At 37.8% G+C, this 26,675-nt stretch overlaps 2 protein-coding genes across 2 annotated transcripts in view; one reads left to right on the forward strand and one right to left on the reverse strand.

Annotated features, from left to right (window-relative positions):
• LOC148351372 (ALK tyrosine kinase receptor-like) overlaps window positions 1-26,675 on the forward strand; it is a 569,914-nt gene that overhangs the window by 53,105 nt on the left and 490,134 nt on the right.
• Window positions 8,639-10,326, reverse strand: LOC148351373 (matrin-3-like). Its single transcript, XM_088354006.1, has 4 exons — window positions 10,311-10,326; window positions 9,222-9,280; window positions 9,030-9,146; window positions 8,639-8,969 (listed from the first exon to the last, which is right to left on the reverse strand). Exons 2-4 carry the CDS (start codon window positions 9,252-9,254, stop codon window positions 8,784-8,786), a joined length of 336 nt encoding a protein of 111 aa, XP_088210132.1. The 5' UTR covers window positions 9,255-9,280; window positions 10,311-10,326; the 3' UTR covers window positions 8,639-8,783.

Here is a 26,675-nt window from a genome sequence, read left to right on the forward strand (position 1 = left end):
AGATTCAATGCATACAGGAAGAAATTGCTAAAGACATTATTAATACCACACATATTAAAGGGCTGAAATCTACAGATGCACGACAGGGTGGCTGTCCAGGGAAATTGTCCAGTTTTAGTGAACTGTCACTTGATGATCACAAACAGGTGGTGAATGCGGCCAAACCGACAACTTGCCAGTTCGACCCGCTCCCAGGTTCACTTATTATGTCTTTTTGGCGTCCTTGGACCTTCAGTTCTAAAGATTATAAACATATTACTCTCCTCAGGTGTAGTTCCAGCAGCTTTTAAGTCCGCCGTTATTAAACCCACACTGAAACGACCCAACCTTGATCCAGAAATCTTAAGTAATTATAGACCAGTGTCAAACCTACCTTTCCTTTCTAAAGTACTTGAAAAAGTAGTGGCACAGCAGCTGAATGATTTCATATCCGAGAATAACCTTTTTGAATCCATGCAATCAGGATTCAGGGCTAACCACTCTACTGAGACAGCTCTGATCAAGGTAACAAATGATCTCCTACTGGCAATGGATTCTGGCGCCTCATCACTTTTGCTGCTGCTGGATCTTAGTGCTGCTTTTGACACAGTGCACCACAATTTCCTACTAGAACGGTTGGAAAAATGGATAGGTCTCTCAGGAACCGTCCTCTCGTGGTTCAGATCCTACCTCTCAGATAGAACGCACTGTGTTAAATATGGTGAAATGACATCTGAGCCCTTTAATGTTACCTGTGGTGTTCCGCAGGGTTCAGTGCTTGGCCCCCTTCTTTTTAGCATTTACATGCTTCCATTAGGTGATATTATTCGCAAGTACAATATCAGCTTCCACTGCTATGCAGACGACACTCAACTATGTCTTCCGTTGTAGGAATCTCCCACACTAAACTGTGGAAATTTGGGGGCCTGCCTCATTGAGATAAAAGAGTGGATGTCACTCAATATCTTGCGTCTTAACTCTGAAAAGACCGAAATGTTAGTCATCGGTCCATCTAAATGCCGTGACTTAGTCTCAGAAACTGCTGTGAACATTGACAAATGTCACATCACACAGAGTGACTCAGTTAAAAATTTAGGTGTCATATTTGACCCTGATCTATCCTTTGAAATGCATGTAAAGAAAATTACTAGAACCGCTTTCTTCCATCTTCGTAACATTGCTAAAATCCGTTCAATACTGTCTCAGTCGGATGCGGAAATTATAATTCATGCGTTTGTTACCTCCCGTCTTGATTACTGTAATGCACTACTCTCTGGTCTCCCGAAGTCTAGAATCAAGTCTCTTCAGCTGGTACAAAATGCTGCAGCGAGGCTTTTAACTAGGACAAAAAAGTACGATCACATAACACCGATTTTGGCTAACCTGCATTGGCTCCCAGTTAGCCTTGGATGTGATTTCAAGGTTCTCTTAGTATTATACAAAATCATACATGGACTTGCTCCCTCTTATCTTTCAGATCTGATTTGCCCCTACGTCCCGGTCCGAAGCCTACGATCTGAGAGTGCCGGTCTTCTGGTGATCCCAAGAGCAAAGAAGTGTTCTGCTGGTTCGAGAGCGTTCTCCATTCTGGCACCGGTGCTGTGGAATGCTCTTCCCCCTGAGATCCGATCTGCAACCTCAGTGGAAATGTTTAAATCTAAACACTCACTTCTACTCCATAGCATATGAATAACCTACTCTTCTCGTCGGCTGAAAAATAGTCTGTGTAATATAGTATAATAATCTGTGAAGCCCTTTGAGACTCTTTGTGATTTAGGGCTATACATATAAAAATGACCTGACTTGACTTGAATTGACTTCTGAAATAACGTGCTACTTTTTGCAGTCAGTAGTCTTGCAGATAAATGAGTTACATTTTCAATAAAATAACTCATAACTGCAACTAATTACTGATTTTCAGTAAGGTTACTGGAAGGCAGGGGTCTCCAATGTGGTGCCCACAGGCACTCAGGTGCCACCTCAGGAAAGCTGAGGTGCCTGCGGACCTGTTCTGAAGATCTCACCAGTGCTGCATCATTGTGATTTTCTGATTAAATTTTTTTGGGTGTTTGACTGAGTCCTATATAACCCAAATTCCAATTATCCTGGTTATAGTGTAATAATGACATAGTAATAACATGATTGGTTGTTATTTTAGGAATGCAAAAATAAGCTATCTTCTTGAAAAAGGTTAGAGAAACCTATTATAGGGTGATGCTGCAATCTGCACAAAGTACTTATCTGAAGAACCTATTCATAGAAAAAATTCATTGATCCTCAGACGACAAGAAAGTCAGACTGCTAAATGATGAGGGAATACTGCATGGCTGCAATTACAATCAATTTTCATTGCTATCCTCAACGTGGCAGTTTTAAGTCACAGTTTGACACTCCCTCCCCAGTCAAAAGTGTCAGTTTCGAATCTAACTCATCTTACAAGATAACAACTGCTTCTTACTGCATGCTGTAATTCATCAGCAGACCAAGACAATGAGCGGTCCGCTGACAGAAATGTAATGATTGATTTTCACCTCGCATTTCCCGGCACCGGTGGGCAAAATAATAAATACAGTCAAGAAAGCGTCCACCGAGCCAAATAATCTTTTCCATGACACGGTGTTTGACACGAGCCGCTCGGGAGACGTTTTCCCATTGATCGGCCCTCACCACAAATGCTCTCATTTGAATAATAAGAGGGAATATTCAAGCGCCGGGTGCCACAAGCCAATCCGTGGAGTCAATACAAGTCGTGAAAGAAAGAAGTGAGGCTTAGAATCCGTCAGCGATCTTTGTGGGAAACTAAGGGCCAAACGTGACTCGCTAATGAGGGAAATTGTGCATACATGGAGATTGCATGAAAAGGAATGGGAAGCAATCAAACACAACAAGGGTGATATACTGTTCTTTATTTTTTTACTAGAAGCAACAGTTATTTTTTTTTTTTATAATGGTCAGGCACTAAACTGTTGGATATTGGAGCTTGTATTATAACCTGTCACAGGCCCACCTGCTCCCAATCAGCCCACTTTCTAACTAGAATGGCTGTGCTCTAATGGAACATCATTTGACTTTAGACGTGAATTTTTCTGGTGGCATTTTCTTTTTTGGCAGGGTCATTGGTACATGAGAATGGAAAACCCAAATAGTAATAGTGAATCCAGATGGAGACTAACATTTTAAATTGGGGTACGAACTGCCTGAGAAGATGGTCTTGATATCCAATATTGTTGTAGTCTGAGAGACTGGAATGTCTTTCTGGGCAAAATACCAAGTCAACAAACCATATATATATATATATATATATATATATATATATATATATATATATATATATATATATATATATATATATATATATATATATATATATATATATATATATATATATATATATATATATATATATATATATATATATATATATATATATATATATATATATATATATATATATATATATATATATATATATATATATATATATATATATATATATATATATATATATATATATATATTATATATATATATGATGTATATATACGGCGGCGCAGTGGTTAGCGCATGTGCAGCACAGTTCATGTCTTAGGAACCTCCTGCGGGGGTTCAAATCCAGCTCCAGACTTTCTGTGTGGAGTTTGTATGTTCTCCCCGTGCTTGCGTGGGTTTCCTCCGGGCACTCCGGTTTCCTCCCACATTCCAAAAAACATGCATTTCAGGTGAATTGGCCGGTCCAAATTGTCCCTAGGTGTGAATGAGCGAGTGAGTTGTCTGTCCCCGTGTGCCCTGCGATTGGCTGGCAACCAGTTCAGGGTGTCCCCTGCCCACTGCCCGATGATTCCTGGGATGGGCTCCAGCACCCCAGTGACCCTACTGAGGATAAGCGGTGTAGCTGATGAGATGAGACGAGATATATATATATATATATTTATATAATATATATAACAGTAAATTACTACGGTCAAGAACATGTTTTTTTTTCTGTGCCAACTGTGTCCCAATTCTCACTTTGTGTGTCTACAACAAAAATACTACTGTAGTAAGGAAATATTAGTAAATTACTACAAAACTAAGTATCACATTTAGTCCTCAAAAGCATGGACCTAATATAGTTTTTTTGCTTTCATTTTGAAAATAAACAAATACTATATAAATACTAACAAAATAATTCTGTAGTAAAAAAAAGTGTTTACAGGAACTGTGTACAGTACTTTTATTTGTTAAACGAATGGTTGACTCTTTAAAAAGGGTTTGTTTTTTATATCAATGTGTATTAGAGTAAGGGTCTCCAACATGGAGCCCGTAGGCACCGGGTAGCCCCCTCAGACCACCCAAATAGCCTGTGGACTGGTTATGAAAATAATAACAATACTTCACCGTGCTCAATTTAATGTATCATTACTGTATTTTGACAAAGTACCACCAAACAGTAGTTTTTACAAAATCAGATGCCTTTGCTATTTTAATTTTGTATTTTTAATTCTATTTACACACTTTCATAGGATGAGATAAAAAACGTTGAGTCACATGTCCCTTGAACAAAGACGCAATTTTGAAAGCGAATAATATCCAGTTCACCACCAATACAGTACGTGGTGAATGAAACCACAGAAGCCACATACGATTTAAAAGCTATTTTTACCCTCTCCACTCATAAATTTGCTAGCTGAAAAGACTAGCCTCTTATCACTGAAAGGTCATAAACTCACCCAAGGGGGCCATTAAGAGTGTGCTCTCTATTTCTCTGCCCCCCACCCCCGGCACCTCGACTTTAATCACAATCCTTTAACAACACACCTTCAGAAATCCCATTTGCTTCACTGGTAACAACTAGTTTCTAACTAAGGATGGGCAGATTGATCCAAATATCGATGTTATTAATATTGAGTGACTACTTGGATTGGATCTATACTATTGTTTTGGGATTGATATTATATTCCAATTTAAATTCACTATAATGTGGGTCCCAAGATGACACATTTTTTCTTAACACATTATTTGCATTACTTACTTTATTTTCAACATATTGTGCTAGGGAATGTATTTTAGGTGTCGTATTGACAGAATTCCTATTTTCATTGCGTCTTTTCTGAGTTTAACTCTTGGTTTTTATTCTTAAAATGTTGAATTTGTAAAAGTTTTTTTTTAAATTTTGAACGTTTAAGGTTTTTACAGGTTTGGGTTCTTAACTTTTTGTCTGAAATAGTGCTTGTCGTAGATGTATGTTCTTTTTAATTCTGTTATTTATGTTTTTAGATTGTTTTGCTTTATTATTTGTACTTAGTTTTCAAAATATTGTGATATGGAATATTTTAGTTGTCTTATTAGATTAATTATATTGAAATAATATTTTTAGAGTTTGACACTCTTGACTTTTGTTCTAAAACAATTGTTCTTGTAGAAGTATTATTCTTTTACTGTTATACTAATTATCTCTAAAACCCACCACACCTTTTGAGTTTTTAGTCTCTATCCAAATTCACTGTTACTATTTGGGTTTTTCGTTTTCATGTATTGATGACCCTGCCAAAAAAGAAAATGCCACCAGAAAAATTGTTTCGCGTCAAAAGTCGAATGATGTTCTAATAGCATACAGCCATTCTAGTTAGGACATCCCACAGTAGAGAGCAGACTAATTGCGAACAGGCAGGTCTTCGATTGATGGATGGGATGTGCTCCAGCACCCCCCGACCCTCGTACGAAAAGAGGTACAGATGATGGATGGATAAAAAAAATGTGCAAAGTATAACTTGAATCTAATTTGCATTGATTCGGAAGAAGGCAGAGAGGTGGGCAGAGATAGGGCAGGGATACAGTTCAGTGTCACAACAGCCTGGTGTAAGAAGCTGTCTTTGAGCCTGCTGGTTCTGGCTCTGAGACTGTAGTCTTTTTCTTGACGGCAGCATGTTGAAAAGGCTCTGAGATGGTTGGGTGGGGTCAGCAGAAATCCTAGTGGCTATAATGGTGAGACACGTGTTGTCAATGTCTTATAATACTGTAGGTTTTTAAATATAAAAATGTAGTGCCTAAAATGTTGGAGCTCTGTAGTTCAAAATGACAAACTAACACATAGGGGGAACGTTTTAACCATTTCATTATCTTGATATTTACAAGCAAAAAAAATATTGGTATGGTACTGATCGATACTCCGCTGTATTTACTTGGATTGGACTGATACTAGAATTGCAGGTATCAATACCATTGTCTTGGAATCAATACTGTCTTACATTTTAACTATCCATCCATTATCTGCTCCACTTATCCTCAGTAGAGTAACTGGGGATCTGGAGCCCACCCCAGCTATCTTTGGGCAGTGTGCTAGGGACACCCTGAACTGGTTGCCAGCCAGTCGCAGGGCACACAGGGACAGACAACTCACTCGCTCAGTCACACTTAGGGACAATTTGGGCCGCCCAATTAACCTGAAATGCATGTTTTTGGAATGTGGGAGGAAACCGGAGTGCCCGGAGGAGACCCACGCAAGCACGGGGAGAACATGCAAACTCCACACAGGAAGGTTTGATCTCATGACCTCAGAACTGTGCCGCACACGCGCTAACTACTGCGCTGCCGTGCTGCCACATCTGAACTATCTCTGTAATAATGTCAGTGGGTTGTAAGATTAGAGATCCAATTGTGTTTACATTTTATTCGCACTACTTCATGTTTAATAGTTTAATATATTGTGCAATGGAAGGTTTTTTTAGTTGGCTTGTTGACATTACTATACTTTTGTTTTGCAACAGTTGTAATAAAAAGATTCATACGTATGTCAAATTTGAATTGTAGTTATTGTTAATTTAATCTAACTCATGGAAAGAGGGGGTTTGATTTTTCAAAGATGATGACATTTAAAATCAAAAGGTATTAAATCGGTATTGATTAATGCTCCCCCTGTTCAGACTGATATCAGAATTTCCAGTATCATCCACAGTAATGGAATTGGATAAAACAATGGTGACCAGTTTAATGAGGAAATAGACTTGGATAAAAAGGTAAAACATTGCACAAAAAACAGCTTTAAAATTTTCAAGGATAATTGATGAGAAATCAATGTGCGGGGAAATTCAAAGACTTGCCAGCCTCGTTTAAATTAATTATATCTCTGCAGCCTGTGTCTCACTTGAATATTTTTAACGCTCAATAGTAAAGCTGCAAATCCAGCCCCCCTCTTTGGTGACCTATAGGGAAGTGATTAATTACATCTTTGTGCACTGCCGTCCATCTGGCGGGGTTACTTACCTCCTCAGGAAGAACGAGTGCTTAAACTGCTACCGATTCACCCGCAGTTGGATGTCTTTGCCGCTAACAGTGGTAATAATTTGAATACAAATGGGTCATTTTCTGCAGTTATTGAAAGTATTTTAATATTAACATGTACATTAGCAGCAGTTTCCCCAATGCGGCAAACAGCTGTGTGGCCACAGGCTATCCGTGAACTCCATTTAAGACCAAAGTTTGCATACGTAAAGATAATGCATAAAGGCAAAGAGTTCCTAGCAATGTTCATGTACGAATGTTTCACCTCAAGCAATTTTAAGTAATTAGCCATAAAAATTAAACTGTCGGTTTTACGTGGAGGATTTGCTTCTGCAGACTTGCTTTGATTTTATGTGCCTGTTACGTGGTGCTTGGATTAAAATGAGATCACGTGTGTGTTATATTGCCGGGATCACCAATGTGCCTGTGGACTTCTTCTAAATATTAGAGGCCATTTGAGAAGTAAATCATACTTGCTCTGACACATGAACAACTATGCTCTCATACGGACACGGTCATCCGCATGAAAAAAACACTACTATACTCTCATACATACTACATTACTCATAAATATATACTCGTCTTGGGATCAAGAGATCGCAGGTTCGATTCCCGGCTTCTCCGTGTTATATGTCGAAGTGTCCTTGGGCAAGACCCTGAATCCCTAATGCCCCCAATAAGCAGGTCGGCGCCTTGCATGGCTGCATGGCTGCATGGCTGCATGGCCGCTATTGGTTTGTGAGTTTGTGTGTGAATGGGTAAGTGTGAAGCACATTTCAAAGCGCTTTGGGAGGCCTTCATTGACTTGAAAAGCGCTATATAAATGCAGACCATTTACCATATACACACCACCATACTCACTCACACTTTACTATTCTATGATACTTACACAACTATAATCTTTCACCCATACCACTATACTCTTGTACACACACTACTATACTCTCTCAACCATAATACTGAACTGTAATAGCCATCTTTCTGCTACGGGTACCCAAAAACATCAAAAAGGTTGGACAAAAAAAGAAGCAAGTTTTCTTTATAATTTGTATTATCTCTTGTGTTTTTTAGCTCCCGTTTATGGTTGCACTACACAATAGAGTAACATCCAGTGGTCAAATAATACACACAGTCACTTGAACTGCTTCCTATCTGAGTAGATTCATTACAAATACATGTTTCAACAGAGATGGTCACTTATGCTGGAATTGTATCCCAAAGGTGCATTAATGCAAAAGGAAGAACAGTATTTCCAATAGTTTAAAGGAGACCAGGACATGTTTCCATAAGGTTAAAAATGTATGAACGTTGTCCTAACTCATTTTTTTGTAGCTCAGTAAAGATCTTTTGACGCCTGGAGCTGTCAATGGCATTTGTTGAGTTAATTGATGTGACTAGAGGCAAGCCTTTCATGGAAACTACTCAATCATCAAATGACTCAAAGTCAGAAAGACAATCTGGAGCTCTCAAGTTGTTCTGGGGTGGACAGCTGAAATAAAATTAGAAATGAGGAGTTGCATTCATATACATTCTTTGGGATTTTTTTAACTCACAAAAGTTAAAAAAAATATTCTTATGGTTTTATGAAGAAATATGCCAGTATAGCCAATACATTGGAGAGATATGGACATGTATAAGTTGATGGGTTTCCCGTACAGCTTGGCCTGATTCTTCTGGTAGTAGTTGACCATGTCCTTGGCCTCCTGGTGCGTCGCCAGCTCCAAAAAGGCCTGCAAGTGCCGAAGACGCCGTCAGATGTTTTAAGCGGAAAGGCAAGGTGGCAGATCTACCTTGTTCTTGAGGACCAGGTGCTCCCGCAGATGTCCGAAAGGTTCGGCCAAAGAAAACAAGGTCTTGTTGCTGAGCGGTCTCCTCTCATATTTCACCACAACCACCCGACTTTCCGGCTGAAGGCAAAAATCAAAATTACTTTTGACTTTGAGCTGAATTTTGAGCGATATTTCCTGTGTTCAAAGACTGACAACGTTTGGTTCCGGGCGGTTCCTCCTCCCCATTCCGAGACCCAAATTTGGTCCAGGTCCTGATACAAAAAAGCACAAGGTCAGTGGTTAGCGCGGGTTCCTCGAGAGACACCGGCTCACTCCAGCTGGACGGCATCCTGCCCATCGAGCCGGAAGGGGCGGGGCCAAGGAGCCCCGCTGCCAGGTTAGTCGACTCCCCGACGCTGAAACAGAGCAAAACTTGATGCATCCCGTCCCATAAATAATTTCCACGTTCAGATTTGAGGAATCAACTTCCGCTCATGTCTGCAGTGTGTTTGAGAATAGAGAACTATTAAAGGACAGTGGAACGTGATCCGAACTTTTTGGTGGAAAACCCGGTTAAACCCAAGCCCAACCAGAACAGAGGTACGGTGGCCACAAGGTAAATTAAGTTTGAGACCCTAATTAAGTTTTGATGCCTAATTTTGGCCCCTGAGGATAATCTTTAAGATATGGTAACAGACAATAAATCTAGTTAACACCGATATATCCTGTTTTTTTAAGACTGTTGCATGTTCATTGAGTCCTATAGCTGCACTACACTCCTTAACTCTTAACCTGTGCAATTTCCTCTACTTTAAATCCAGACTAAAGGGACAGTGTGTATTAACCATGTTGCTGTATGGTGCAGTGCAACTGAAAACAAGTGCTATAAAGCACAAGGAGGAATGCAAACTAGAGAGACTCAAAGTGACCAAAACACACTTTTCTAAACTATCTTAGCGTGAGGTTACCCGTAGCTGCAAGAAGGCAGACAATGTCATCAGGGGGCGGCAGTAGCTCAGGAGGTAGAGCGCTCGTCTTGGGATCCCATTTCGGATCCCGGCTCGTCCGTGTTACATGTCGAAGTGTCCTTGGGTAAGACACTGAATCCCTAATACCCCCAATAAGCAGGTTAGCGCCTACATGGCTGCAAGGCCACTATTGGGAAATGTGGAGCACATTGTAAAGCGCTTTGGGAAGTCATTGACTTGAAAAGCGCTATATAAATGCAGATCATTTCATTTCATATGAGTATTGTCAGGAGCCAGGAACGGAGATGGGAACCCAATTGTGTTAGTTTCTTACTTTTATTTGAAAAGAGACGTAAGCTGGCACCCACGATCCAGTGATCGTTGATTGTGGGGAGCAGGACGCTTGTGACGCAGAAGTGGCACTTCTCTGGCGAGCGATAGCGGTGTCGAAGAGGGAAAAGCAGGTCGGGTTGCCTGGGCGCAGGAGCACAGATGTGATCATACGGAAACAGGTCGAATCTGGGAAACCTACGGGAGTCAAAAACAGGGAATCAGGTTCGGAAGGCTTGCCTTAGCGGGAGCTGAAGGTTCACAACGATCGGACCCTGGTAACGAGGAGCCGGGGGGTTTAGAAAGTGGCCAATCAGTAACCAGGGCTGCCGGCGCCACCGGGGCAGCCGCAGGTGCCCCGAATCAGCAATCATGACAAGAATAGTTTTGGAGAGTACATTGTGTGCTCCTGAAAGTTTAGAACTTTTTTGTCGATTGTTTAACAATGCTACAATTTTAGTTTTTTGCAACATAGCTTGAGAATGAGACCAAAAAAAAAGACATTCAGTGCCAAGGACTTGTGCATCTATGTAGCAGAAGATTAACGACAAGAATTCCACGAAATGATAACATTGTTCTGCATGTTAAACCACATGTTCTACAGTTGTATGAAGTTCCTAAATTAAGATGACAGACCTTTCATACAGTACAGCAGTCTGGATTACTTTTCAGTTCATCTCTGCTGTTTTTTCTTCTCATGCCTTTCAATTTTAGAGTCACAGCAGTTTGACAAAAAGAAAAGAATATTTTCGATTTATCGCTTTATTCAATATACATTGTCTATTTTAGGATTCCATTTAGGATGAATGAAACTTCAAGTCACCATTTCAATGACATCAACCAACAACTAAACACGTTGAAAACGTTTTTGAAACCTTTTCAAAAGACACTGATTGACTTTTTGTTGTTATCATTACTTACAGTAGGTTCTTTGTTTGATTTTATTTTCAGAAATTAAATTGTCAACAGGTTATTTGATCAAAAGCTTCAGCGAATGTGGAGAATTCTTGACACGTAAGCAGCAAGGCTGAATGCAAACATTGAATGTTCATGACCTTCCATCCTTCAGGCGGTACGCCATTAAAAAAGTATGCGGTTTTGTTGTGTGTGACCACGTCGAAGATAGTGTTCAGGAATATTTCATGAAATGTTTTTCAATATTATGAGCTAACATAACTTGCTACCATTAAAAACAAAGCCACATGTTCATCAACAATATTTAGAAGAGCCCCTTTTTTGTATTTGGTCTGATGAGTTCAATATTTCGTTTTTTGGGGGGAAAATTATGGAAGTCTTTGTTTCTGAGAACAAGAGGTTTAAGACTTTCCAGATTGTTCTCAGCTCAAAGTTCAAAATGCAGCATCTGTTATATTATAGAGATTTGTTAAGTCCTATGGTCCTGTGAATTAATGATTAAATCTTTTGAAGCAACATATGCCACCGATCAAGCAACATTTTTGTCAGAAAGAGTGACCCCATTCGTACATATACTTGAAAAAGACACTCAATAAACCTATTACTAAGCAACGCAATGTTTAGTAAAACAAAATACAGGAAGCAACCACCTTTGGTGTGGTGTGGACGCATTTGTCGATTGTGTGTTTCTCGGATCCCCATTGCGGGGAGGGCACCACTGAGGACGGAACTCTGGACAGCTCTTTTCACTGCTGACGGTTCTTGTCCTGTTTGGGTCGGGCAAGGTTTCAACCTGTCCAGTCTTGGCATTTGTCAGCCTTATTCTTATTCTGTCTGCCTCTTTCTCCACCTCCTTCAACTGTGCCCTGGAGAATGATCTTGGCCAGTCTTGATGATCCTGTGATGTGACCATTCTACTGCAGTTTTCGTCGGCGCACAGTTGACAACAGTTCTTTGTAGGGTCCAATGTGCCTTTTGATAGTATTGACCGCAGTTTCATTTGGCTCATGGGAATTGTGCAACTTCAGCAACTTTTTCAGACAATCTCCATTATAAATCAGCAAGTGTGCTGTATCTATTTTGGGCCTTATTTGATGAAACATTTTTCATATCAAGACTCTCTGAGCTTTCTACATAGTGCACTGTTAAATAAATTAAAATAAAGGTAGACTACTGCACAAATAGGCGAAATTCAGTCGATACAAAAGCATGTGTGATAATACCTGCCCATGCAGATTTCAACAATATTACTGAATTCAAACAAAGATAAAATTTATATTTGAGAATAAAGGAATACATGAATCTCCTTTGATGGTTGCTTTTACCGTAATGTTTTCTTCACCCAACACGTGCATTTTTAGTACTACCTCCTGTGTACATAGTTAGAAACATATCTATTTGCTATTAACACAGAAGAAATACTCAACAACAGCATGCTTTTTTAAATGTTCAATTAACTTTCATTCTTCATGTGCAACTGAACATTTTCCTGCAAAACACAAGAAAAAGACTCACAGCACAGTAATTTGCTATGGAACACTGGTTGAGAAACAGTGCTCTTGACAATTATTGCGCTAAACTGTTGATAATTACTTTGTATTCAGAGATTCACTGTTTTAAAGACGCAAAATGCTCATTTTAAAGCACTAAAACAGCACTTAATCAGTAATACAATTTAGAAAATATGATGCATTTTGAAAAATATGGTCATTACTTTCTAAAGGTAACTGTTCACATTAATCTTGAATAATGCTGTTGCCCAAAAATATAAACATTTATATTTTAAAAAAGACATATCATTTTGTTTTGTGTTTATCTCCTTATCAGTATGAATACTAACTTGATTGGAGCGTTTTAAAAGGGTAAACTGAGTCAAGTGACGTTTACTGTTTTAGTTATATTTTTTTGCCAGTGGCTCAAGATCACAAAACACACTTAAACATCTTAATAAGACCACATAAGACAAATACTACAAAGATTGCCTTATAGTAACACCTGATTTCATAATAAAACAGTGGCCTAGTGGGTAACATTTACCATGAGCCAACACAACATAGTGTAATAATTTCCCTTCTGACTTGTATTTCTTAACTACAAAGCTGCTTTATGTTATTCGGCATGCCTTCTGAAACTTCAAAGTTCTAATGTGTACACGCTGCAGCGATAACAGGGCTTTATTAAACACAGAAAAATAACAATGTAAACACCTTGAAGGAACTAGTTTTAATATTCTAATGACCGTTGAGACTCCAAAGTTCCAAATTTGTGTCGGCCCATGATTCTGCAGGTAGCAATTATTAAATGCATTTGAAGTAGGTTTCCCCAAATCAGACATGAACAGAACTTTAATCTCAAATCATCCAGGGACTAACTGCAGCTGTCGAAATAGAAAGGGGAGATCAAATAGAACATTTGTCTAAAACATTAAATGCAAAGTGCCAATGAACCAAATGTTTTCAGCTGAAAATGCTGTCAATTTCTTTTGATACAACAAATAAGTGAGGTTCATATTAACATAAAATAGCACACTGTAATATTTGCCCACTTGATGTCACTGTACTTTTTAGTGCAACCGAAAACGAGTGCAACCGAAAACGAGTGCTGCAAAGCACAGGAGAGAATACAAACCGCAGAAACCGCACTGTTTTTCTTCTCATTTTATTGCCCAGTCTTTCACAAAGTTTTTTTTTTTGGGATACTTGTAGCAGCAAGATGGCGGACAGTATGGGGAGCCTTGTGTTTGGTGAAATTAATACTATATTCTCAACCAACGAGTAGTTACAAAAAAATACTGGTCTAAATGACAGGTAATGTATTTTTGTTTGTTTTTAAAATTAAAATTGCTTTTGTCTTTCTGTTGGTATTTTACAAAATCATTCATGGACTTACTCCTTCAAATCTTTCAGATTCAATTTTCCCCTATGTTCCGGTCCAGAGCCTTCGCTCTGAAAATGCTAGTCTACTAGTGATCCCAAGATCCGAAAAGGGAAACGCAGATTCTAAAGCGTTTTTCATCCGGCCCCGGGGTTGTGGAATGCTCTGACCCCTGAGATTTGAACTGCAACCTCAGTGGAACTGTTTAGATCCAGGCTTAAAACACACTTCCAATCTAAAGCTTATGAATTACTTATATTTCATGTTGACAATATACAGTATGTGTATTTGTTATTGCAACATCCGTTGCAGCCTGGTTATCCTGGAAAGGGGGTCACCTCATGTTGTTCCCCTATCAAGGTTTCTTCATTTTCCAAAAGTTGAGGTTTTTGAGTTTTCCCTTGCCCTCATCTAGGTTTTAGGTGGATATGGATATTGTAATAATATTCTGTGTTTTGCAATAATCTGTGGTCTGTGCAGCCATTTAAGACTCTGTGTTATTAGGGGCTATGTAAATAAACATAACTTGACATGACTTTCTTTCATTTTTTTATTTTTTCAATACTAGCTGGAGCTATATAATACACAATGAGCTTTTAACTTAAAATACATCATTAATATTATCAATCTTCTGCCGCTTCTATTCGAAATATATAAACAAATACTATAGCCATAGTGGAGTTAAAGATGTAAACAGTGGTGGTGGTAGAATTCTGCCTCCCTGCAAGCTCCTAAACTTTGGAAAGTTATTTTATTTTTAACTCTTTTGTGATTATTCAACAGATCCCTTAACCGTTAGGGTGGTAAGGGCCCCACTTCCTGTGGTGTGTATTGGGCAAGTATAGCCTGGAGGCGCCCATCCCTCTCTAGGCCGCTTAATATTCTTATGGTTACACAATCCACTGACGTTGCAGATCCATTCTCAAAGGCAGAGCGTCCACAGTACAGGGGACGGAATGGAGAACGCTCTTGAGCCTACAGATTTCTTTTTGGCTCTTGGAGTCAAAAGTAGACTAGTGTTTTCCGAGAGGAAGCTCTGAGCAGGAACTTAGGAGGAAATCAAAATAGGGAGCTAAGCGGGCCAAGTATATGCAAACTTTTGTATGTTAGTAACAGACCCTAAAAATCAACAAACTAGCAAGAAACCAAGGAGAATGAGTACTTAAAAAGGGAAAAGGACAAATTGTAATAGGAGGAAAAACGAGGGGAACTCAGACAAGTGACAACTGCTATGAGGGTGAAAATAAAACCGAGAAGTGAGTGACCAAAATAGGTCAGGTCAAGCAAGAGATCATACACACAATCAGAGTGCAGGATGGTGGTAGGCCACTAACCAAATATTCCCTCACAGGAAACATATTTATTCAAAAAAGGATACTCTTCACACGCGTTGTTTACTATATTAGAAACAATGGGTTTTAAAGAAAAGGCAAAAATAAAGCATCTAAAGAATATGTTGTGTATATGTATATATATGCATGATAAACTCCCTGTCCATGTGATGTAGTGTATGTTCTTCACTCAAACTGAGTGCTTTTTCCCTGTCTCATTTAAAACCAAAGAACTTTGCATAATTTAATCCCCCCAAATACAAAGATCCATAATTAGCTTCACCAAATAAAGAGGATTGAATATTTCAGTTTTGTCCTTCTCATTCACAAGTTATCTGACCAACAATGGAGGAAAGCCCGATGACGAAAGGTGACCTAGATAGCTTTTGTGAAGCAGTGTATGTGATGTGCCATAACTGAGAAGCAAAACTAGTGTTGCTCATTGCAGCTTTAATTCAAACTTGCTGCCTCAAATACCCCTGGCACGTTTTTTGTGATCATAGTGGTGTACTAAATATTGGAAATTATATTTTTTTGCATGGAGCCCAGTACCAAATACGCCCAAAACTCGGTAACGGAATACAGACGGCAGTGGTGGACACCTAATTTATACAACCATCCATATTTGGGAAACCCGAAGCTGTTTTTTCATACCAGGGGCTTAAACGATTCAAGGGCAGTTGAATTGAAAAGCAACAAATTAATTCAGCTAAAACGGGGTTTTGATTCAAGTCATAAGGTACGACTAGGTTTGCAATGCAATTATTCAGTTATTTTTTGTTGTCATTGGACATATGTTGCGTTGGAGTCGGATTTGGGCACAACACCGGCTCGGGAGCTTTTATACCCGTGGTCCACACAAGAAAATGACGCGGAAATGACGCCATGAGGAAGCGTAACAGTCGCCGGCGTCTGTTTTGCGGGCATACCACCGATGAACAGCGGGTTGGCCAATTTTGCGCATTTTCCATCGCGGGCAACCACGGGCAAAAAAAAACGCAAAATTTTAGCTGTGATTCAGCCGCAAACGGCTGTGTGACCGGCCCCTAATGTGCATGTCAAGTTAATTCAAGTCAAATCACATTTATTTGTACAGCCCTTAATCACAAGATGTCTTAAAGGACTGCACCGGTTACAATTACACCATCCACTGATCTTAAACCAACATGCAGGCAAGGACAAACCCAAAACCTTAGCAGGAGAAAAATAAGAAACCTTGAGAAGGGGCCTCACAAGGATGACCAGGGTATAACAGATTTAACATTGGGTAACAGTAACCAAAGCACAGTGAACATCAATACAAGAAAAGAATAAATAATATGTTGTAATTTGTCCAGAAAGTGCATGTAAGCAACGACACCTCAAGCCCTTAAAATTTGTCCAAAAAGTCCATAATAGCAACGGCGCAGCTTCCCATATCTACCGGCTGGTCGATGCAGGTGCTGACATGCTTCAGGTCAAGATGCTAGTCCACTGACTTATCTCAAATTTTCCTTCTCCCTCGTATCACCACCAGGCCAGGCAATCGGAAAAAGACAGGAAAGAAAAGTGTGAGGTGGGCATCAATCATAAACTATTGAATAGAAGTGTGTCTTAAGTCTAGATTTAAAAATGTCCACTGAGGTTGGAGATGTAATCTCCAGAGGCAGAGCAATCCACATCCTCGGGGCCCGTATGGAGAACGCTCTTAAACTGACTGAGGCTTGATCATAATTTTAAGCCAGGAGATGGCGGCAGAGAGAGTCAAAATTTCAAATTTAAATTTTTGTGTTTTATTAACTATAAACTTACCACATCTTTAATATTGTAGATGTGCCATCACATTAGATATCTGTAATGATAGACAATTTCATAAGTGTTTATTTATTGTTCTAGTATACAATTTTTATAAGGTTTAACCACGTTGATCCCGAGGGCTATATTATATCCACCCAAAAGTACAATGCAATAGGATACATGCAGGGTTGGGTAGGGTTACTTTAACTTGATTACTTTCAATTACTTTTGGATTACTCCAATACCAAATATGCTAATAAAAGACAAAATAAACTAAATATGAATAAAATGATGACTTACAACACGTGGTAAGCTTTCTCTCCTGGCTTTGATCTCTTTGATCTCCGGCAAAACGAACATAAAATGCGACAGAAACAAAATGTAAATAAATCCAAATAGCTTGCCAACATAATTTTTGCCGTTCCATGTATTCCGTTACTCCCCAAGCCTGCACAAAATTTAGTAATTTTATTCATATTTAGTTTCTTTTGTCTTTTATTAGCATATTTGGTATTGGAGTAATCCAAAAGTAACTGAAATAAATCAAGTTAAAGTAACCCTACCCAACCCTGGATACATGCATGAATAATTTGTAATGCATTGCCTTGATTTGCTACAACACCCATCCCAACTTGTTACCGAGCAACAATAATGAGTACAAATGTTCAAAACAGATCTTGCAGTCAATACAAGATGCCTAATCATGCTTTCACTACACGAAAAGAGAAAATATGCATAATCAGCCATCATTTGATTGCAGTCACTGTTCTGATTTTTATTACTGCAGACAAGTTACTGTCACAACTGCAGCGCCAGTCCCTCCCAAATGAGCCCATGCATTTGTAAAGCTCTGCTGACATATTGGTTGGAGCCTGGAAAATGTTTCTATACATGAGCAGGCGACACTTTATACCAGAACACAGTTTGTACGACGCACCACACAGTCGACATCTGCAGGATTAATTAAAATTCCCTGCACTGGGCTGGGCTGAGCTAGCATCTAATTGATCTGAGACAGAGGAGAGCAATGCTCTGTCAGACGCAGCCGATGAAGCTAGAATAGCGTTCTCCCTGTGACAACTCGGCTCACATTGATTATCACTATTATAGCTATCCTTACCAGCTTGGCTTAGCCGCTTGTTGATCATATATTTTACGAATTTAATGTCTTTAGTGTGATTGTGTTACTAATTCAACTTTCATCACAATTACAGCAAATGCTCTTGAATGCCATGCGATGTCAATATCGATTTTATCTGCTGGCTGAAAAAAACGTAGACATCTACATATACCTGCAGGGTTATTTCCTGACCAGAGTTGGGACTGATGCGTTCCTGGAACACATTACTTTTCCGAGCAACAAGTACTGTAACGCATTATTAAGAGAGTTTCAGAGATTCAGATATACTTTATTGTCATTCTTGTACACATGTATACAGAACGAAATGTCGATACATCTGACCCGCACAGTTTCCTTAAATGTACAGATACAAATATGTATATTAATACAATTCAGCTACTTTACCGTTGTAACTACATGATGCTTTACAATATTATTCCCGTATTTGTTGAATGCAGATTGCTAAAAAGTAATTTCTTGCATCACTAACATTGTCATTTGCAATCCCCAATCAGCCAACAAGACCCTTGTTAACAGCTGAATACAGTGACAGCAGAGAGTTTCTTAATTACTCCTCAAAGTATTTAATAGTCCTTCCTACCATATATACTCACATCTGAGCTGAAGTAAAAAATGTAAAATAAAATACTGAAATCAGGAAATCAGCTTATGTGTACATATGTGTGTCACCAATAGTGAATGTTAGGCAGTGCATGGTAGGGGTGTGTGGCTTAGAAATGGACAACAAATCAAATGAAAAATCAATAGGGGTAAATGTGAGCATTTAATTTACGGTAAAAGTCTGCTAAATTTTGGTCATTTTATTTGCAAAATTATTTTTGTAATCCATAATGCCTGGGGAAAAAAAGGAAAACAATCCTGGACATTAACCCGAAATAGAAAAAGGAGATCTTTGAATGGTTTGAAACCCAAAAACAAAATTGATATGGAGTGTCCCAGCGTGTTTGGAAGCTCTTAAGATTGCACTAGCCAAGAAATATTGAGGCATTAGTGCTTTTCACAGGTTGGTGTGCATATTTTTTATTATTTCTTTTATTATATGGCTATTTTAAAGCAGTTATAGGCGGTTAAGTTATTTGTCTGTATATACAATAATTTGTAACTAAATACTTACTTTCAGAGAAATGCTCTATTTGTGGGTGTGGGGTTAACTAAATCACTTTTAAAAACTAAGTATTAACTGTAGCTAATTATTGGGGGTATTGATTTATAGACTCGATTTTCATCACAATTACAGCAAATGCCCTTGCATTCAAGGTTATGTCAGTAAATCTCGATGTTATTTGTTGGCCCAAAAAAATGTACTGTCAATATATACCCTACCTTTAAAATTATACATTATGCTGACCAATAGTGATTTTAAAGCCACTTAAATACTAACAGTCCCAAGTGCATGCTCATGGAAACATGGCAATGTGTCATAATGTATTGAACTGTGCCATAATGTCATTTGAAAGGATGTAAATAAATGTTAACAGTAATTCAATCACATATACTCAATTTGTATGCCTCCCCACTAGGCAACATTCTAAGACAGCAATTCTTCGCTATATCGCACTTAAAGTTTCACAGTCTTGCTGCTTCATGGATTTTCATCACTCATTGTGATATGCATTTTTACTGGCTAAATCATGAATGGGCAAAAGTCAGGCCCGCCAACCGATATTATATGTCTTGTGAGACAAAGCTAGAGACAAACAAGAGAAAAAAAATAATGGCATAACGTCAGGCAATATCCTGCTGTTTTAAATATGTCCACTGGATAATAATAATAATAATAATAATTTCCTTGTATTGTCATTCTGTGTAACAATGTACACAGAACGAAATGTCGATGTTGTCAAAGCCAAAGGTCACTCAAAAAATAAACCACCCACTTTAGATGTACTTGCTGACTACAATTTATCAACCAGAAAAAAATTAAAGAAACCAACCGACCCCATGTTATTTGACATAAAATAGATGTCACAGATTCAAATATATATACAGTATATATATATATATATATATATATATATATATATATATATATATATATATATATATATATATATATATATATATATATATATTCATTGGACTCTTGGCCAACATTCAAATAGCTGGCTAAATGTGTCTGAGCTTGCTTTAAAAAGCAATCTATTTAAAAAATATATTAAAATAAAGTTATTTAATTTCATGCAACAAAAAAAACTTTTGAGGAAGCCCTATTGCATTAAGGATTTCAATATAAAAAATAAGTGCTTAAAAGGAAAGGTTTTCATTTTCTCATACTTTCAAGCAACATTTTTATTTTAATATTTATTTTATTTAATTGTATAATTTGAGGGCTTCAAAACCAATTGGATGAAATTGTCCCTTTATAAACAAATAGACAATAAAATAAAACTTGTGCAGGTAAATGCAAAGAAGATAAAAATGAATTGACTTTATGTATGGCCAAGGTATTGCATTTAATATTCTCTACTGGCCCCTATGCAAATGTTTTTAACTAATGCGGCTCACAACTCTAAAAGTTTGCCCATCCCTGGTAATAGCCATTCATCCATTATCTGCGCCTCAGTAGGGTCGCAGGGGTGCTGGAGCCCATCCCAGCTGTCTTTGGGCAGTGGACACGGGTCACCCTGAAGCGATCGCCAGCTATGCACAGAGTCTAGTCATAAGTAAACTAATATATGTGCACAATACTTGTATCTGTTAAATGAATGTTTGGGCCTGTAAAAGGGTTAGCCCTTTGATTTCAATGTATAATAGAGTATTTAATTGTAAAAATAATACATATAGCTTCACATTTTTTTGGGAACGTAACCCCCATGATAAATAATGGTTCACTTTATTGCCCATGTTACATTTATGTATTATGAATTAGGCCATTGTTTCTCACTACTGTGTCCCAGGTTAAATGTTTTACAAACATATATATATATATATATATATATATATATATATATATATATATATATATATATATATATATATATATATATATATATATATGTTTGTAAAATGTCAATTCTCTTGCTTAGAGCTCCAATAACAACCACTCACGCTGGAGCTTCAGAAGAGGTGAACAGTAATTTATCGTTTTCTGATCCCTGAACAGCTCCAATGTCATTTTTACAATGGTTACAGAGTGACAGAATGGGTAAAAATGAAAATAAATCGATTTATAACTTGTATTTAACAAACATAATATCAATCAATATATTGATTGCCCTGGAGAACAGTATTTTTGAGAAAATATTTGTATTGACTTCTGCTTTCCACACAAGTATTTTTTTATACACTAAAAATATGGATCTTGAAATTACTCAATTATATTTTGTAAATATGCTCCAGAAAACAAAATGATCCAGATCGAGATTTGTTTTGGACAATACATCTGTTTAACCTATGTGTTTTAATGAATTATTTTTTTTTTGTGTGCAACCCTGTGAGAAAAGTAAATTTAACACGTCATAGCATTTTGTTTCAGTGTATGAGGCATTTTTTCATAGATTTTAAGGTAACAAAGCAGATTTTTATTTATTTTAATGACACAATTGAACAAAATTTTCTTCTTGTTCTTTTTACTCAATAACTCTCATTTTTACCACCCACGATGAAGCATGAAAAGAGGGAGGACATAATATTAAATACTGTTTTTTTGGGAGGCCTCATTAAGTAGAATTACAGTTTAATTGTCTTTGTTCTCATTGATAAGAATGTTGTGAACATTGTTTATAATTAGATGAGCCATGGTACTGTAGGATAAACACGTTAAACAAACAATAAAACAACTCAAAAGGGAAAAAATAAAATATGTCATGGTAAATAGGCATTACAATTTTCAAGAGAGTGCTCTTAGAACAAACTATGTGCATCTGAACAATTGTGCAACGAAAAAGCAGTGAAATGACATTTAGCCACAACTGAATTAAGAAAAAGGAGAGAATTTAGATACAAATACTCGTTTTTTTAACACATAGCCAAGATATGTATTTTTCAAAGGCTTGTGTGCTTGTTTAGGGTTGTTATAGCCCTGGCGGGAAAAAAATCTGTTTCTGAGCCTAGTAGTTCTTGTTTTAAAGAACCTTTAGCACATACCAAAGGTCAAAGAGGATTGTAGCCGGGGCAAGAGGAGTCCTTTGTAATGTATTTGGCTCTGGTGCAGTGCTGCAAGCTGGCACTGTCCCCCAGACTGGGTAGAGAGCATCCGATGTTGTTTTTTTTTTTTTTTTTTGCTTTCCTAATAACATTTCCATTACATGCACAATTTCTGTCTCAAATGTCTCCTGATGTAAACAATAAAAAACGTGCTTTAGAAAAAAAAAATGTTTACCGTCAAAGTATCCATGGAAAAAAATCAGAAATGAATAAAAAAATAGCAGAATGTCAGCCGCCCCATGATGCAGTTTTTCTTTACAGAGCTTCATATTTCAGGCAAGTGTGAGTCTCCTTTCACGTTTGAAGAAAATGCTTCGAGGGCGGTTTCCAAGTGCCCATTTCTCTAGGTTGACTGCCATCGTCCTTAAGTGGAAAAAGAACTAGATTTTTTTATATAAACACAAATTTTCACTACACTCTACTGAATAGATTCCAACAAAGACACCAGTGAGGTGCTCTCCTGAACTGAACTGAAAGTGGAATAAGATAAAACCCTGCAAATGCATGTTTTGAGCCATATGGAAAATATTTGTTTTTTTTTGCATTTGACTTAAAATACAGTCCTTTAACGATTAAGTAGACACTCAACGTAAGGAGAAAAGACATCCATTAGTTTTGAATTTTCAAGGAGAACTGGAGAGGACTGTATTTTGAAAGCTCTCATTATGCAAATTTCACTTCTTTTAAATGTCCTTAAATTGTGTAGATAAACTTGGCAAACTTTACATTATTTACAGATTTTTTTTTCCAGGAGAAAAAAAAGGATTCCACCACATTTGTTTGATTGTTATTTTGTGTTTTTATAAAAATAAGAAATATACCTATAGTGATTATTTTGTTTGTAATTGTGAATTAGAACAAACGGTAAAATTGACTCAAATTGTTTTTTTAACCACTGGGTAACACTAAATAGTATAAGAATAGAATCTGCCTTTAAATTCTAAACAGAATCTCTTTTGTTGTCATGATTACTGATGTGAATCACCTGTGCCCGCTCATTTGGTGCCAACCGCTGCGGGCTCTGATTGGCTCCCTTCAAACCCAGTCCTGTCAATGTCAGTCCGTCTGCGAACCTCAGTGTATATTAGGCAAGCATTTTTCGAGCTTGACTCCCACCTGTCCTGTATTTGCTCCTGTTTGTTTCCCGATACGACCTGTTTTGATCCCGACCAGTCTGCTCTTCCGTCCCGGCTTACGACACATTTTTGTTCCCAGCTACGTCTTCTCTCCCGTTCTGGCTTACGACTCGTTTCCGACCCTGACCACGCTTTGATCTCCCAGTCCCAGTTACCGACTAGTTCTTCCGTCCCTGACAATGGCGGTCCATTGCTTGCTACGGAAGATCCACTTCCGTGTCCGAATCCGAGAGCAACTTGCTTACCGCGTCCAGCGAACACCGGATCATGTGCGCAGCCCTTCCTCATTCCTTCAATAAAACTTGTGGTAAACGTCACGCAATGACATTTGTTTGTACTTGACACTTGGCAACCAGTTTAAGTCTAAGCATCAGATAATATTAATATAAAACGACTACGTCAATAAGAGAAAACAAATTTATAAAAAAAATATTAACGGCACATTTGCTAGTGGTTGATTTGAAGGACATTTTGAAAAAACGACAAACCACTCAGAGACCATTGCCAACTGTTTCTGTCAAAGGCACGTAACGATTGAGAGATTTTTGCTTAATTTGTCTATTAAATTCACTGAATGCTCCAATTTCATCGGCAACTCCTTTGTGTATTATTGTGGTCTGCTTCTTGATTAATTAATTTTTGTGGTTTCAGTTTGCAAGGGCAGACAATCGCTTGTCTCGCCAGTTTAATTTTGTTTCTCAGAGGGACTCGCATGGCACCCCATGGACATTTTGAGGCAAGTGTGTTTTTCATTAGGAAATAAATTGTCAATCGGGCCCACAGTTTGTTCTCCAGCCTCAATACTTGGCTATTTGTTTGCATATTTCATTATCTCCCCTCCCAGCTGCTTTAATACATCAACTAAACTGCTTGTTGTTTCATAGAAATCATGTTTCATCAGAAAGGATGTTCTTAAAATGTCGGCTTGAACTAATCCGCCACTTGCATTTGTAGCGCTATTTATTACATAGGATCAAAAAATACCCTGTATAAAAGAACACACGAGTAGGTTTTGATCAGTGTTTTTTAATGTGTTGCTCGCATTGCTCTATACAGGTTGTTTTTTTATGCTCTCCATAAATGCCTCTTTTATGGCATCATCATCATTTGACCTAATATTCAGTTATATCACCGCATGAATTGTAGGCCCATGTGATTTTATAGTAAATGGAGTAAGGAGGCAAACATATTTATTACGTGGAACATATCGGTGTTGATTCTTGAAAAAAATAGTATGTGTTTATAGATACGGGTCTGGATTGGGTCTGCATCAGGGGTGTCATATGTATATTTATTCCGTGGGTTTTGGATTTTATTTTAATTATTTGATGAATGAATACCCCAAATGAAGTTTTGATTTGACAACAACAATAAATATCGTGAATATGAATCAGCCCAACCATCGGATTCAATATGGCCCTTGAAAAAATGCTGAAAGAAGCACAGGAGAAAAAACAGATGCAAGCCAAACAACAACCAGCAATTCTAAATATGTCCTGAGGATGTCACTAAAACCTGGTACGACTCCCATAGCAAACCACCTAATGTGTCTGTATTTGCTGACTACCATTTATCATTTGAGGAAACAGCTGTCCGGATGTTATTTTACTTAAAATAGAAGGCACGGACACGCTGTTTAAGGTGATACGATTGCACTTGTATGGCGCGTGGATGGTTCAAGTATCATTCATTTTATTTTACAGTATTTTTTAATAAAATCAGAGAGAAATATATGCACTCCTCGTTTCAAACATATTTTTGAATAATACAAATACATAAAATGAGCCAAATAGCAATCGTAAAATGTTTGTATATATATATATATATATATATATATATATATATATATATATATATATATATATATATATATATATATATATGTTTTTTATTTTTTTATTTTTGTAAAATGCAAAATATTATACGCATTTGCTTATTGTGATTTTTCTTCCTTACTTTACAAGAGAAAAAAACAAGCTAAAGCAAATATATATTAAAGACATACAGCAACCATCCATCCATTATCTGCACTGCTTATCCTAAAAATTGTAAATTTAGTGCCTAAAATGTTAGAGCTCTTTTGATCAAAATGACTAACTAAATCATAGGGGGAAAGTCTGAACTATTTAATGATCATAACATTTACAAGCAAAAATATATTGGTATGGTATCGATCGATTCTCCGCTGTATTTACTTGGATTAGACTGATACTAGAATTTCAAGTACCGATACCATTTTCTTGGAATCAATACTGTCTTACATTTTAACTACCCATCCAATATCTGCACCGCATATCCTCAGGAGGGTCGCGGGGGTGCTGGAGCCCATCCCAGCTATCTTCGGGCAGTGGGCAGGGGACACCCTAAACTGGTTGCTAGCCAATCACAGGGCACACAGAGACAGAAAACTCACTCGCTCATTCACACCTAGGGGCAATTTGGGCCGGCCAATTAACCTGACATGAATGTTTTTGGAATGTGGGAGGAAACCAGACTGCCCGGAGGAAACCCACGCAAGCACGGGGAGAACATGCAAACTCCACACAGGAGGTTCGATCCTGTGACCTCAGAACTGTGCCGCACACGCGCTAACCACTGTGCCGCCGTGCTGCCCCATCTATATATATATATATATATATATATATATATATATATATATATATATATATATATATATATATATATATATATATATATATATATGTATATATATATGGGATACCCCGCGACCCTAATAAGGATAAGCGGTACAGCTAATGAGATGAGAGATGAGCATATTGGAAACCGTTCTAAAGGAAACTGGTGGCCGATATTATATAGCATATTGTAAACTGATCAGTTTTACTTTACAAGAGAATATACATCAATGGATTTTGCTTTTTCAAAGAGAACTAGTGAGAGAGCAAATTCAGATAAGAAATTCCACGCTCTTTTAAGGTCCTCTCCTGAGCCCTTTGTTTTTTATTAAATCACCTAGGTTAACAAAGCAGATCTGCCCGAAAGGGCTTAGATATCTAGGAAGGTAGTGCTTTTTCCCCAGGTCATCGAGT

The sequence above is a fragment of the Urocampus carinirostris genome, chromosome 15, assembly GCF_059441175.1.
Source record: "Urocampus carinirostris isolate Australia breed hairy pipefish chromosome 15, RoL_Ucar_1.0, whole genome shotgun sequence".
Lineage (NCBI taxonomy): Eukaryota > Metazoa > Chordata > Actinopteri > Syngnathiformes > Syngnathidae > Urocampus > Urocampus carinirostris.